General features: G+C 35.1%; 1 protein-coding gene and 1 long non-coding RNA gene across 6 annotated transcripts; one reads left to right on the plus strand and one right to left on the minus strand.

Moving 5' to 3' along the window:
- The first annotated feature begins 1,460 nt into the window (after positions 1-1,460).
- On the plus strand, positions 1,461-11,576 carry LOC18107462 (DNA-directed RNA polymerase 2, chloroplastic/mitochondrial). 5 transcript variants are annotated; one of them, XM_052448370.1, is made up of 21 exons: positions 1,464-2,723; positions 3,037-3,097; positions 3,646-3,884; positions 3,974-4,107; positions 4,205-4,271; positions 4,519-4,577; positions 6,174-6,291; positions 6,501-6,614; positions 6,744-6,875; positions 6,960-7,376; positions 7,763-7,813; positions 8,097-8,167; positions 9,004-9,088; positions 9,282-9,431; positions 9,534-9,608; positions 9,738-9,827; positions 9,971-10,018; positions 10,412-10,526; positions 10,615-10,718; positions 11,148-11,250; positions 11,452-11,576. In XM_052448370.1, exons 1-21 carry the CDS (start codon positions 1,908-1,910, stop codon positions 11,493-11,495), a joined length of 3,093 nt encoding a protein of 1,030 aa, XP_052304330.1. In that variant the 5' UTR covers positions 1,464-1,907; the 3' UTR covers positions 11,496-11,576. The 5 variants fall into 5 exon arrangements, 4 of the variants coding, with proteins under 4 accessions (XP_052304332.1, XP_052304333.1, XP_052304330.1 ...); XM_052448371.1 differs by lacking the exon at positions 3,037-3,097 and having other exon boundaries at positions 1,547-2,723; positions 3,663-3,884; XM_052448372.1 differs by lacking the exons at positions 11,148-11,250; positions 11,452-11,576 and having other exon boundaries at positions 1,461-2,723; positions 10,395-10,526.
- A 1,123-nt stretch (positions 11,577-12,699) lies between these two features.
- LOC112324648 (uncharacterized) lies at positions 12,700-13,573 on the minus strand. The gene is made up of 3 exons (XR_002978628.2): positions 13,447-13,573; positions 13,238-13,323; positions 12,700-12,884 (listed from the first exon to the last, which is right to left on the minus strand). It is a non-coding gene; the product is annotated as an uncharacterized LOC112324648 (long non-coding RNA).
- Positions 13,574-15,047: the final 1,474 nt, after the last annotated feature.

Here is a 15,047-nt window from a genome sequence, read left to right on the forward strand (position 1 = left end):
CTCTGGTTTTGGTGTCTGTGTTAGATTTAAATTAAAAACAACATATATTTCTAAAAGATAAAACCAATAATTTCTTATCAACATGAATTTTTTTTCCATCAATTTCATTCAGAATTCTTTGAAATTAATTTTTTATTTATCTATCATTAATTTTAAGTATTTTAATATTTCATGTTATAATTAATATTCATGTAAAAAAATATTTTTCAACAAAATCTTAACTCATTAATTTAATTTTTGATTAAAATTTAAATACAATAACTACGTTTTAAAATTAATTTCTCCTAATCATCAAAGAATCAATTCAATCCAATAACTTAAACTGTTAAGTGAGATCTCAAGATATGATTTATATTATTCTCTAACACCCCTCTCAAGTGGAAGCATTTTGAACTTCAATTTGCATAAGGTCACATTACCTTGTATTTAATTTTTATTAAATAAATAAGGATGATGAGATTTGAACTCGTGACCGTTTGATCATCAAGGCTCTGATATAATAGCAAAAAACCAGTTTAACTCGGTGGCTTAAACTATCAAGTGATGTTTGAAGATATGATTTATATTATTTTTCAATACCAACAACATGCATTTTACATTCAAAATACATGAAAATTGATCTTATATACGACCGAGCTGTATGCATGCATTCTAATCATTCTAAACAATTCTCATAACTCTTAAGAGCCTGTTCATTATTGTGGTAATATTATTATTATAACAATTATTTTTTAAAATATATTTTTTATTTAAAAATACATTGAAATAATATTTTTATTATTATTAAAAAATTATTTTTATATCATTACATTAAAATAATATATATAAAAAACTTAATTTAAAATAAAAAATTAAAATAATAAACTTAATTTTTTTAAAATGCAAATACAAACAAACAATCTACCCGACAACCTATTAGATCAAATCATTAGGAAAGGCGGCATCTTTAATTGGTTACTTTTATGTTAAAAGTGTTTGTTATTTCTTCTCAAAAACAGAAAACCACCTTCGATGTGCAATGCAACATTTCCTTTTATTTTTTAGTTAAATATATTTTTATTTTTTTTTACTAAACAAACACAACATACATGTAAATATAAATTCATAATATCTTTACTCTAATAAAAAAATTAATTTAGTAACAATTTGTTTTTATAAGCCTGACAAATTGTCGCTTTGGTAGGCATGCTTTTAAATAGAATATGAATTTCGGAAGGTATTTCTTTAGTAATTAATAAACTTCTACACTTTTCTCTTAGATGCACCAACAATTATTATTATTAATAGCTTTATATTTACAACTATATAAACACATAAATATTAATATGTATAATCACTTACTCCAAAATTGGACTTGCTTCGTTTGTAACTGGTTTGAGACAAAAATAATAAAATTTAATTCTCCATTCCTAATTATGCTCTGCAAATTACAAACAATAAAGATTAAATAAAATTATATGCCAAAATTATTTTTCTTTGTTATTTCAAATTGGCCCCACTTTATCTTAAGAATCCACCCAGGACTTGCAATTTATAACCCCAAGCCCTTGGAAACTTTTGAGATGATACAAATGCCCCTTCTAGTCCTGGATTCATGGCAACACAAGTAGTGAAAAGAGAGAAACAAACAAGACGATTTAGCCAAAAAACCCAAAAAAGGTTTATGCAGGGTTTAAGGCGGCCGGTATGCTAAGACCACTATCATACCCTCTCTATGAACTCATTTCCTTTCTCAAATTGCATTACCCGCGCATTTTAATTCATCTCTCAATCACTTCAATTCCATTTCTTTTTTTCTTTTCCTTTAATTAGAGTGCCAACTCCCGTATATTTTCTACCAAAAATTTTGATCCTTTGATTACTTTTGATAAGAAACCCACAATTCTATCTCTAAACCATCCACAGTTATGTGGAGAAACGTCGCAAAACAAGCCACTTTGAAATCCCAATCAAAGTCCCTCAATTTCCCTTCATTTCCAAGAACTTACAGCTTTTTAGGAGCCTCTAAAGAACCCATCTTTTTTGAGAAACTGAAGTTCCATTCGCTTAATAACACAAGTCCACGACTGAGTTTTCGAGCAATTGGCGAAATATCAACCCATGAAGATTTTATGGGAAAACCCAGTTTTATTTTTTTGAGAAATAGTGATAGTACTAATGGGAATTGGTGTGCTGGATTTTGTCCAAGAGGGTATGTGAGTGTAGCTGAGGCAGTGTCATCAACAGATGTTGAAGATAATGTGTATGGTGCGGATGAAGTGCAAGAATTGCTGCCAGAAATGAGGAAAGAAGAGGAGAAAGAGGAGCACTTTAGGAGGAGGAGGCTACATGCTAACCCTGGAGTAGGGTCAAGGAAGCATAGGGTCTTAAGGAGAAGGCAAGTGAAGATTGAGGCGGAAGCATGGGAACTGGCAACGAAAGAATATAAGGAGCTTTTGAAGGATATGTGTGAGCATAAGTTGGCTCCTAATTTGCCATATATGAAGAGTTTGTTCCTTGGTTGGTTTGAGCCTTTTAGAGACGCAATTGCGAAAGAGCAGGAGTTGATTAGAACGGGGAAGAGTAGGCAGGGTTATGCTCCGTATTTTGATCTGTTGCCAGCTGACAAGATGTCTGTTATTGCAATGCATCAACTCGCAGCAATGGTAATGACAGGTGGGGAACATGGATGTGCAAGAGTTGTGACTGCTGCTTGTATGATTGGTGATGCAATTGAGCAGGAGGTAAGTAATTTTTAATGTTTTATTTGCTTATTTTTACTTTCGGTTTGATTTGTAGACAGAGGATAATGAGTGCCCATATAAAACTATTGAAAGATAAGGGAAAACATAAAGTTTCTTAAATTTACTTTTAGACAACCTTCATCTGAGGTGATGAACTAGGAAGAAAGATGAAAGTTACTATGTACAATTATGAGATAAAAATCAGCTATGGAGCTAGTAGTGCCTGGAAAATTAGATTTTGAAGTTACGTTCCGTAAAGTTTTGTCGAATGTTGAATGGGGTTTTTCTGGATTTCTTTTTTATATATCTATAGTTTTTACTTTCCGTCCAAGTTCTTCTGCTGTTCATGGTTCCAGGGAGGACACTAAATGTAGGTACGAAAAACAATGTAGTGTAAGATCCTTTAGATACTAAGTTTTTACAATTTTTTCATTGTGTTAAACTTTTCATATCACGGGCCTTATTAGGCTGAATATTCTATTACGCCTTTCTTTTTTGAGCTACAATTTCCTCAAAGCATGGGCATGGTGGACTCATAAGAGTGACATTCAACTTTCCTTCGTCAGAGCTCATCTCATGTTTCGACATTGTTTCACTATGGATTTATACTTTTGCATTTCCCTGTTGGGGACAGCAATTATCTGTATCATTTCAATTTTGTGTGTTCTTGTTTGTGCCTTTGTTTTGTAAGTTGTTTAAGTTTTTCTCTTAGTTTAGACGTTAAAGGCACGCGTCACACTTTGCTCTACTGTCTCTTCTGACTATGGGAGTTGCTTCCTCTTTTCTTTTCCTTTTTTTCTTTTTAAAAAAGAACTATACAATGAAGAGATATTTAGGTGTACCATTCTTAATCCATTTTTTGGAACTCCTAACTCTTCAGTCTTGTTCTCTTTCTTTGAACTGAGGACTGAATCTGTAACAGTTTCTGTGATGAAACAGATTAGAATACACAATATCTTGGAGAAAACAAGGAAGAAAAAGGAAAAGACTTATGATAGCAAGAATGGTGTAGAAGGTGAATCCCCTGCTGTCATGAAGGAACAAGAAAACCTAAGAAAAAAGGTCACTGATTTGATTAAAAAACAAAAGCTGCCAGCTGTGAGGAAGATTGTGAAGGGGAAGGATGATTCAAAACCATGGAATGCAGATGCTAGGGCTAAGGTTTGTGTGCTTGTAATCATTGATAAAGGCTAATTTTCTTGAACAAATGTATTGTGTATGAATTTGATTTCTGTCCTTGCACTTTGCAGGTTGGAAGCCGTCTAATTGAATTGCTGTTACAAACAGCTTATATACAGCCTCCCTGTGATCAGTTAGCTGATAGTCCATCTGAACCTCGACCTGCATTTGTACATACATTCAGAACTGTGTCATATGAAAATAAGTATGGAGTCATTCTTTAATTGACTCGATGAGCTCAATTTATCTTTTCTTCCTTGTAATTGCTCCTAACTGATGCACAATGGCCTTTTCTTAAACAGGAAGGGCGCGAAAAAATATGGTGTTATTCAATGTGACCCACTAGTCCTCAAAGGCCTAGAGAAAACTGTGAGTAACCCTGTCATATTTTGTACTTCTAGTGATATCTAGTTTTCATATTTTATCATCCTTTATGACATGAACTTGTGTCGGGGTGCCATATACTTTCAAAGCAGATAGGTTAGTTTCTAGATTTTAGAGCTGAAACAGATAAGATTTGTAGGCAATTTCCATGGTGCCTCTTAAGTTGCAGATGTTTGTCTTTCATTCTTTTTTCTTGCACAAGAAGTCATAAAAATGTTGTTTCTCCAAACAGGCTAGGCACATGGTGATTCCTTATATGCCAATGTTGGTGCCACCACTTAGATGGAGAGGGTATGTTAACTTGTTTTATATTTACAGTTTTTCCACGATTGTCTTCTTTTAATTTTATATTTTTTAGTTGGATATATTCCAAGTTCAGAAATATTAACATAGTGTTTTGGTTACTTCTGCTTGATGCCTGGAGATGTTTTCAATTTTCATGCCAAGTTAAATGCTTAAAATGGTATAATAGATGAAGGGATAACTCTCTGATTATAAAGACTGGAATTCCAATCCCAATTTCAGTGAATTGAAATTAACATTTCAGCATGTTTCAAGGCTCTGCCTCTCCATTTCTGTAACCTCCATTGGAAGGGAAACTAATTGTCTTGCAGGTTTTTATTGAAAACATGGTGAATTGAGATATGAGATGGAAGGTTTTGTCTAGGATTCTCAACAAAATGGAGAACACTGTCTTTAAACATTGAAGAGCATTTGCTAATCACAGCCATGCCTAATACCGGAAAATTAACATTATTGCCACAGGCAGGAGAATTTAGGGATTGCTATGGAATTCTTTATTATAATGTTTTTGATGTTAAAGGGAGAGGTATGCTTCATGGAAAAGAATGGTTGGCAGTTAGAGATAAAATATAGAGAAAGAAAAGGTGTTAGGTTTTCTTCAAGGATGCTGTGGTAGATTATTTTAGCGCAAGAAAAGATAAGAGTATCGAATTGTTGTTTTCATGTGAAGTCAGACATGTAGCTAATTTAGGATTAGGATAGTACATAGAGAACTTGATTGAAGTAGTTTATTTTCTTTAGGTGATGATTCATATATAGGTATCTATTTCAAATTTCAATTGTGCCAGAAGCGCAAGGAGACAACAGATGATTACATGGGAGAAATGGCACAGACGGATCTCTGCTGTCAAACTGAGATTTTTGAACCTTATTGTTTGGCAAGTTAGTTAGGATATGTTTTTCATGGACTTTGGTTAAGTTTTTCATGAATAGGTGATCACAATCCTCATTGGAAAAACTACACATGCTTTGGAATATGAAGAGGCCTCTATGGCAGCTTCTGCCATTCAACCTTTTTCCTTTAAATCTGATAAGCTCCCTAGCGCTTTTTGTTGTAAATTGCCCATTAGGACTGAGATTCCTAGACACACTTTCTATCTACAAAAAAAAAAGATTTAAACCAGTGATTGCACTCTGAATATCTTAATTTGATCAGATTGAGCATCAGATGAAAACCATTTCATGAATTGGTTTTGGGGAAAGAGCACTTTGTTTACTAGCAAGTTTATAGTGGGTCTCGGCTCTTTCACTCAGTCATCATGCAAGTTGCAGGAGGCACATTAGCATAGTCCCCACTAAAATTAATTTTAGATCCTTGTATACAAATTTGGAAGATACAAATTCTTCATACATGTTCCTTACATACGCTACTTTAATCTGGCATTTAATGAGTGTGGTTGGATTCTGGTTCCCATGTAGTTGTTACAACTCTTAACACCACTATTGCTTCTAGTAACAAATCAGGACCTGGCATTTAAGTAGCTTTTTGGTGTGTTCTAAGCTCTTCTTATATAATTGTGTCATAGCTTGTGATATTTACCTCTCTCTTACTCCTGTCGAGCATAACCTCAATGCCCTTTGCAGTTATGATAAAGGAGCTCACTTGTTCTTACCATCCTATGTCATGCGGATACATGGTGCTAAACAGCAACGTGAAGCAGTTAAGAGGGCACCTAGGAAGCAGCTACGACCAGTTTTTGAGGTCTGTACACATTAGATGCATTGCATGGTTACTGATGCGTATTTTATTGTTTGAACTAAATCATCTTTTGGTACTAATATGTGATGTTCTTCGAACACAATCTTATACTAATAATTGTGTATACCTTCACATGCTATCACATGTGTAGATTTTACCAGCTTAGCTTCTGGTTTAACAAGGATTCTCTTTTGTTTGAATTAATTTTCCAGGCCCTGGATACGCTAGGGAATACCAGATGGAGGGTAAATAAGAGGGTACTTAGTGTTGTTGATAGAATATGGAGTAATGGAGGCTGTCTTGCTGATTTAGTAGACCACAGTGATGTGAGTATCTTTTCTAACTTTCCTTAACTTTTTTTTTTCTGAGAAACTCCTTTACCTTTACCTTTGTGTTCCAAGAATTGATCATGATAGCAACTAAAAAACCTTTCTCATTTAATTTCTTCATTTCAGGTTCCTTTACCTGAGAAGCCAGAAACAGAAGATGAAGCACTACTTAAGAAGTGGAAGTGGAAACTCAGAGGAGTGAAAAAAGAGAACAAGGAAAGACATGCACAGCGTTGTGACATAGAACTTAAACTTGCTGTAAGACTCAATTTACTTTATTTTAAACAGTACACTTTCAATCTTCTTGATGGCGTTCATGCCATCATTCTTAATTGGCTCCAGGTAGCACGGAAGATGAAAGATGAAGAGGGTTTCTATTATCCACACAATATTGACTTTCGTGGGCGTGCCTACCCCATGCACCCATACTTAAACCATCTTGGATCAGATCTGTGCCGGGGGATTTTGGAGTTCGCAGAGGGACGCCCTCTTGGAAAGTCAGGCTTACGCTGGCTGAAGATACACATTGCAAATTTATTTGCTGGTGGTGTAGACAAGCTATCTTATGAGGGACGGATAGCTTTTACTGAGAATCACCTTGATGATATATTTGATTCCGCAGACAAACCACTTGACGGAAAGCGTTGGTGGTTGCATGCAGAAGATCCATTTCAGTTCTTGGCTGTGTGCATTAACCTAACTGAAGCTTTGAGAAGCTCCTCGCCAGAAACATATATTTCACATATTCCTGTTCATCAGGTATAACTTATCAATGTATTGCATTGTGCTCATATAAACTTTTTATGGACATTTTTTAAGGATTGTAAAGCATCCTACCCAATTGAGCACAGTTTTACTGGAATGGTAGGGAATGGATTGAGAGAGGCAGAGGTGTTAGGAAGATGAATGGTAAAAGGAGAGTCAAGATTCTTTGTTGTTGTACCTTGTATGCTTTAGGAAAACAAATAAAATGATAAGCTTGAGTGGTTTCTATTGGTTCTATTACATAAAAAACTGTTGGACTACTTGGGACAATCAACTTAAGTACTCTTCCCTGGGCTTATCTTTGTTCTTCTGGCCTATAATTTTTCTCATAACCTGTTCTGCCTTCTGATGTACCCCTTCCCTCTTATGGTTTTTTGTAGGATGGTTCCTGCAATGGCCTACAACACTACGCTGCACTTGGAAGAGACAAGGTAACGTCCTTAACTTGAATTGGATGATGTTATGAAGTTTTTCTTTTCTTTATGATTACTGCTGATAAACAAAACCCAATATGTGCAATCTGTTTGTCTGATTTTCGTTTCCTAAGGCACTATGCTGATGCCAATCATTGTTGAATTCAAGTCGTGTTTTTTAGAAGTGGTCTGCAAACTTTTATTTTTTAAACTTCGTTTTTATTTTTGAAAAAGGAAAGTAATGCATTTGATTATATTTTGAATCCCTCTGCTTTTGTTAAATCATTGGAATCTTGAACAGTTGGGAGCAGCTGCTGTTAATCTAGTTGCAGGAGAGAAGCCTGCAGATGTCTACTCGGGAATAGCTGCTAGGTAAGGGGTTTCCTCATGATACAGTAGAAAAGATTTGAGCTAAGACGAGCTTTTGTTGAAGCAAACCAATGGAGCTGGTTGTTTTTACTCGGACTGATTTAAAGATTAGGTCGAAGATTTGAAAACGCAGAGATTTTTTGAGAAACTAAAAAACTTGTGCTGAAAATTGTGGAAACTCTTGGTTAGTGGGCTTAATAAAGGGATACTCTTCTTTAAATCTGAAGTTCCATTTAATTACATGAGGACAGAATCTGAATTTTTAGATTTATAACCAACTCTTAATAGGATGACCCGCAAATATCATCGTAGGGATATAAACCAAAAATGCTTCCTAATTGGGTCCCAGTTTTTCTGAAACATACCTACCAGCATGTATTGGATCGAATAGAAATCTGCAACTAACATTATCATCCCAAAGACTAAGAGTTTGGAAGCCCTACTCTCACAAAACTAAAAGAAGAATGTATTTCACTGGCCAAGTTTTCTGGCTTTCAAGGAAATCCAGGCATTTGTAATGAAGTAGTAACATCCAATCGAAGGTTAATATTTCTGCTTAAATTAGGAACTTTAATTTGTTTCAATTCAATCAAAGCAAAACTTTAGTCAGCAATGCTCTTATTTCATGGCCTATGACCAGATCCATATGTTAGCCCTTCGTGTGCAGTAGTCAAAGTCCTGTAGTATTCATTGGATATGTTTGATTGGAGCCAAATTTGTAAAGCCTCTACAAGAATTTTTCTTTTTCAATCCTATATTTCTGTAGTGCATTTCTGGATGTGAAGCAAGCAGATATCTGCAAAAGGATGCTGTGATAAACATGCACTTTTGCGATGCAGAGTACTTGATATCATGCGGAGGGATGCACAGAAAGATCCAGATGTTTTTCCTGATGCATTGCGTGCAAAAGAATTAATTAACCAGGTTTTCTGCATGCTTTGATTGTTGATCATAGTGGTCTCCTGTCACTAAGGGATTGCTTAGTTACTATTGGGTCAACACTGTTTCATGCTTTTCCTTTTTTTTGGCCCGTTCAAAAGATAGGGCGTACCTTGCCATTTTTCAATGTGGATAAGCTCTTTTACTTTCAAACTAATGGTGGTTTGATTCCATCTAGGTGGATAGGAAATTGGTGAAACAGACAGTGATGACATCTGTATATGGTGTAACTTACATTGGTGCTAGAGACCAGATCAAAAGGAGGTTAAAGGAACGTGGTATCACAGAGGAGTCAGATATCTTTGGTTGTTCTTGCTATGCTGCAAAGGTGTGAAGGGAGCGTCCCAACAGTGATGATTCATAATTCCTTAGCTTTACTCTTTTTCATAAAACATGTCACTGACAATATTTTATATTGTTGCTTGATCAGGTAACCTTAACTGCCTTAGGAGAGATGTTTGAAGCTGCACGAAGTATCATGAACTGGCTTGGGGATTGTGCAAAGGTGAGTCTGTCTCAATTTATTTGTTTTTCCTTTATGTTGATTTTCTTTTTTTGGTTAATTTTTTATCTAGTTTCTATACCAACAACTGAAATTCTGTTTACATTTTCTCTTTGCATTTTACCTGACCAGATTATCGCATCTGAAAATGAGCCAGTGCGGTGGACAACTCCCCTAGGACTTCCTGTTGTACAACCTTATCGTAAATTAGGGACGCGAAGTGTGAGTTCTATAACATTTGCAGAAGCATAGTAGATCATATAGTACTGACAGGAAAAAAAAAAATGATTGGCATTTTGTTACATTCGTATCAATAGAGAGGGCATTTTGAGTACTCTTATCTTCCTTTTGTGCAATTGCTGCAGATCAAAACTTCCCTACAGGTTTTAATACTACAAAAAGAAACTGACAAGGTAACGTTACTTATCTTTGTTGCTCATTTCTGCTTTGGTAATCAAGATTCCATAATATTTACTTTGACTTCGAGTCTGTGCTAAGATGTTGATAACACATGAAATTGTGAAAAATCTGAAATAACCTGTTTTTATTGCTGAAATGTTGTTTGAGTATATAGTATCTTACATTGGTACATTCTGCTAGCTGTTTCCCAATTTTCTGAACCAATTTTTCTGAACATGATTTCTGGTAGACTTCAGCGGGTGCCTTGGCTTTTTGTCTAGCTAAATTGCCCTGATTTTTTTTCTTTATTCAGTCTGGACTGTGACCAAAATACTAAAACAAAGGGGGAAAAGGTTGTACCTTCCGGGTCTTGGATCTCAAATTTGGCAGTTCTTTTACTGTTACAGGTTATGGTCCAACGACAGAGAACAGCTTTCCCACCAAATTTTGTTCATTCCCTTGATAGTTCTCATATGATGATGACTGCAGTTGCCTGCAAAGGGGCAGGCTTAAACTTTGCAGGTTTTTCACTCATTGATGGATTTTGTCTCAATTGCTGTCCTATTCCTAGTTTTGATTTCTCATTACTGCATATCGCATACCATCACAGGAGTTCACGATTCATATTGGACGCATGCATGTGATGTGGATGAAATGAACAGGATACTGAGGGAAAAGTTTGTTGAACTCTATGAAACACCTATATTGGAGAATGTAAGTATTAGCACTGCTATATTGTTCTAAAACTTATAAGGGCAATGGCCCATTCATTGGCATCATTATATATTTGTAGAAGGCAAAAACCCAATACAATATTTTTGAAGTTTATTTGGCAGAGCGGATAAGAGGAAATTAATTATTTTTTACTAGCTTTATTCGATTGTGGTTGTTTTGGTTGTGAATAAAAGAACAAAGAAAAGAGATACGTACCATATGTTTAAAGAAACAACACTTGTTGCAGCTAATTAAAGCATTCTTTATAATCTGTTCTCATCTGCTGTTTCAATTATGTTTTGGGATAAAAAAATGCCTATAAATTTCAACTTGAATTAGCATTTAAAAGAATTGTGCAGTGTCAAATCCAAGTCTGAGGGCCTTTTTTAAAGCAGAACTCATCATTTATACTGTTGGATTTGTATGCAGTTGTTGGAGAGCTTTGAAAAGTCTTTTCCCACGTTGTCTTTTCCGCCTTTGCCTGACCGGGGAGACTTTGAGCTGAGGGAAGTGTTGGAATCACCTTATTTCTTTAACTGATTCAGTGCAAGGGGTCCTCCTCTCATTGCTACACCAACGTGGCCCCCTTCTTTTATGGATGTCATTAATTCTTTGTTCCTTGCCAAGCCTGGCTATGGAAAGCTGTGATCTAATGAAGAACTTCCTGCTAGAGACTAGCCTCTCTATTGTATATAGTATCTTGAAAGGAGTCGTCAAGCATTGAAGATCTTCATTTGGTCTGTGAGTTTTGACTCAGCTCTGAATGCTGTTGTATAGCAAGCATATTTATTTTGTTCTGGGAATAGGCCTCGCTGGGTTCTTGCATTGAACAAGAATGAATGAAGAGACTTGTGATCATTGTGACCCACCATAATTCCAATCCATCTTCTTAACCACCAAAGAAACACCCATTAGCCACCACCACATACAGAAAACAAAACACTAACAACCACCAGATAGCCGCATTTGAGATTCACCATCACAAATCAATCCATACCAGCAATAATCATATTCTCCTCAATGAATATACAACATGTCATTTTGAATAAGTCATGGCTATATGATATGGGCATCACCATTTCTAGTAAATTATATTCATGTTCTTTCATTTTTAAGAATAGAAATATCTATCTCTTTGGATTATCTCTAAGACCTGACCATAAAAACAAGAAAAAATAGTGTGAAAGAAAAGGGACTTTATACAATAAGTCCAAGTGAGATTGTGAAAAAAAATCAAGGAAGACTCTATTGCGTCTGGTTTAGTTGTTGAGGAAATTTTTGAAAACTTTGTAGTTAAACCATCTGAAGATGCAAGTGTGAGTAACATAATAAGTGCAAATAAGTTTCTAAACGAGGTTCAAGGAGAGTTTATTGTGTTTGCGCTCTTTAGTTATAGAATAAGTCTTAGGTAACTCTTTAGAGGAACTGCTTGAAAAGATTAATGTGATGTAAAAAAAGTTTTGAAATATTTGTTATGTTTAATATTTGCTTGTTTATTACCTTTAATTATAATAACGCAGGGTCAGAATCAAAATATTATATTCTTTATATATAATAATTTAGTTATTTTAAGTCTAGTGATCATTTATATAATTATTATGTGAGCTTTTTTATAAACATAAATGATATTTTTATATAAAATTCTCTTAAGAGTCAGCTCAATATACTTATCATTTGATAAACATCTGCATATTAATTCTAGAAATTCTTTATATCTCAATTTATGAAAGCAATTATTTTTTTCAATGTTTAATCTTAATAAAATATTAATTATGAACATTTACGAACAATGTTTTGATATAATAAAAATTTTATAATTATAATAATTTTATAATTTTCAATTTAGCAGCAGAATCTAGTCAGTTTCTGTCATAATATTCAATTCCATTTCAGCAACCACAGCAACTTCAGTTTTCTGCCTCTGCATGGAGACATCGGTCGGTTTTCCCGATGCACTACTTTTCTTTGGTCCCATGGGTGGGTGGTTGCTTTTTGGTGGCAGAAACAGGCACCTCTGTTTTATCAGGTTTCTTATCCTTCACTTGCGAATCGTTTTCTGATCAGCTTCTCCTGATGGGTCAGCAATCTTCAGTAGAAACAAGATCCTGCCCAGTTCAGATTGTAGAGAGGATAGTTCCTTTCCGAGCTGCACAGTTTTATTCAGCACTGACAAGAAAATCAGGAAATGAGCGATTAATGCAGCGATGATGAAATGTTTGTTTCTTCTCCATCAATAAAGCATACAACCATTTAGATTTAACACTTCTAATACTAGCGAAAAAGCAAGGCATGACAGTGAGAAGAAAGAGAAAAGGAAAGAAGTCATCACTAAAAATAGCCCTTCGATTTGGAGTACAGGTAAATGAACATTTTAAATGACACTAGAACATAAATCTGAAGGGGATTGAAAAACTGGATGCAGATTGGTCTCGTGTTCAAGGTAACCGAAATCACAATTGTATTTGACATCAAATATCTAGAAATGAGGAACTCGAAGTATGAAACGTAAAACCACTTACCTTTTTATTATTTTGTCACGGGTTTTCTCCTGCTTCTCTGTAAGCTGCCCTTTGTAGGTGTGCCATGCTACTTCATCACCATCATCCTACTTATCCAAAACAACATAAAAACACAGAGAAGAGTATCAGCTTTTTATCATGCGAAAGAGTCTAATTTAGGATTTATAGAAGTTCTGGTATACAAGATAATGCCAAAAAATGAAATAGACCTGGAGGTAAATTTGACACGAGTACGTAAACTAGTTGGTCTTCAAGTTCCTAGGTGGGATTGAAACGACAAATTCTCAATGATTATCTTTTTTCTTTTTCTGGATTGCTAAAAAAGCATAATTTCTGAGGAGGTAAGACTGACAAGAGTGTTGACAGCTATAAACAAACACTACTATTGTCCAACAAACACTACTAATAATAGTTTTAAGCAATTCTCTTTGCACAAAAGTGCATACAAACGCACAAACTTTATTCAGAAAAGGTCAATTAAAAGAAAAAGGAGAGAAACAAGGAGTAATGTCCAAGTACACAAAATCTAAGATATCTATCGAGCACTATTTATGTGTGTATGGTGACAGCAATCTTACCAGTGGCATCAAGACAGAAGGTCCTTGAAAAATGTACAGTTGAGATGAACTGTGCAAGGAAAGAACACGAGGAAATTTCAGAAATATGCAAGGACAATAATGCAGAAACAGTTGCTTCGTTCCTAATTCATGTCTTTTCAAACAATAACACTCATAATATAACACTATATGTAAGACACGCTGAAACAATCTCAGTATATATCGAAAAAAGAATATGTGAACCAAAGCTTATTAAAGACTTTGACCATGAATCCTAGATACAGTCTGTGGCCAATGGCCCCAATATGCATTATGAATTGTGGTTCAACATCACAGGTTACAGTGGTGTTAAGTGAAGCAGACAATGATGCCAGGTGATGAACAGTCGGGAGAAAATACCAGAGGCATGAAAGATACAGAAGAATGGATAAGTCGAGGAATCAAGGAAAAAAGTTACTCACTGGCCAAATCGAATAACATCGCCAACATGCAATGCCACATAAACTGTCTTCTCCGCCTGGGATACAGAAAAGGAAAGCAACTAAGAATGCAACAAAAAACCACCACCCACTGGAAGGAAACTTTTTTAGCAGCAGCACATCATTAAAATACACAAACATATTCTACATAAATCTTTTAAGCAGGAAATTTCAAAGGAAGAAGCTATCCTGCACACTCCTTCACTACCTGAGAGCAAGGCTTTCTTCTACAAGATTGTCAGCTAATAAATACGCAATTCGTTTTATGGGGTCAACTCCTCCCTTCCTTGGGTCCTGGCACAGGACAACTTCAGATTCAAATCAAAACTATAGAGTAGAAGATTAAATCCATGTAACCAAATGCTAAATTCATGAAATTGAAGAACATAAACTTGGCTAATTTGGCCGATGATAAGCCAGAGCTAGTTTTTGTCATTTCGTGTTAAAAACATGAAAAGACTTAAAGATGACATGGTTAATCAGCTGGATGAATTAGCCTTGAAGGTTAGGATTCTTTCTGCTAGAAGACTCTAGATCAACTGAGCAGACATGACAAGAAAAGATTCTTTCAACTAGCCAGAGTGTATGTTACTGGAAAAAATGCTGGTTGGCCATTGAAAATGTTTGCTCAGAATTGGAATCCTTGTCCAATAAGTCACTAGTATTTAGAGCATCCTATGCAGTGTACTTAATTTTTTGTTAGGATTTCTTTTGTTTAGCAATCAGAGTACTCAGAGTCCCAATTAGAATACATTTTCTGCCTCTTGAAGTTAT

Source organism: Populus trichocarpa, chromosome 17 (assembly GCF_000002775.5).
Source record: "Populus trichocarpa isolate Nisqually-1 chromosome 17, P.trichocarpa_v4.1, whole genome shotgun sequence".
NCBI lineage: Eukaryota > Viridiplantae > Streptophyta > Magnoliopsida > Malpighiales > Salicaceae > Populus > Populus trichocarpa.

Coding starts and splice junctions, on each gene's coding strand:
- LOC18107462 (XM_052448370.1), top strand. CDS start 1,908: ATGTGGAGAAACGTCGCAAAACAAGCCACTTTGAAATCCCAATCAAAG. Junction 9,089..9,281: donor CAAAAGAATTAATTAACCAG/GTTTTCTGCATG, acceptor GATTCCATCTAG/GTGGATAGGAAATTGGTGAA. Junction 10,719..11,147: donor AAACACCTATATTGGAGAAT/GTAAGTATTAGC, acceptor ATTTGTATGCAG/TTGTTGGAGAGCTTTGAAAA.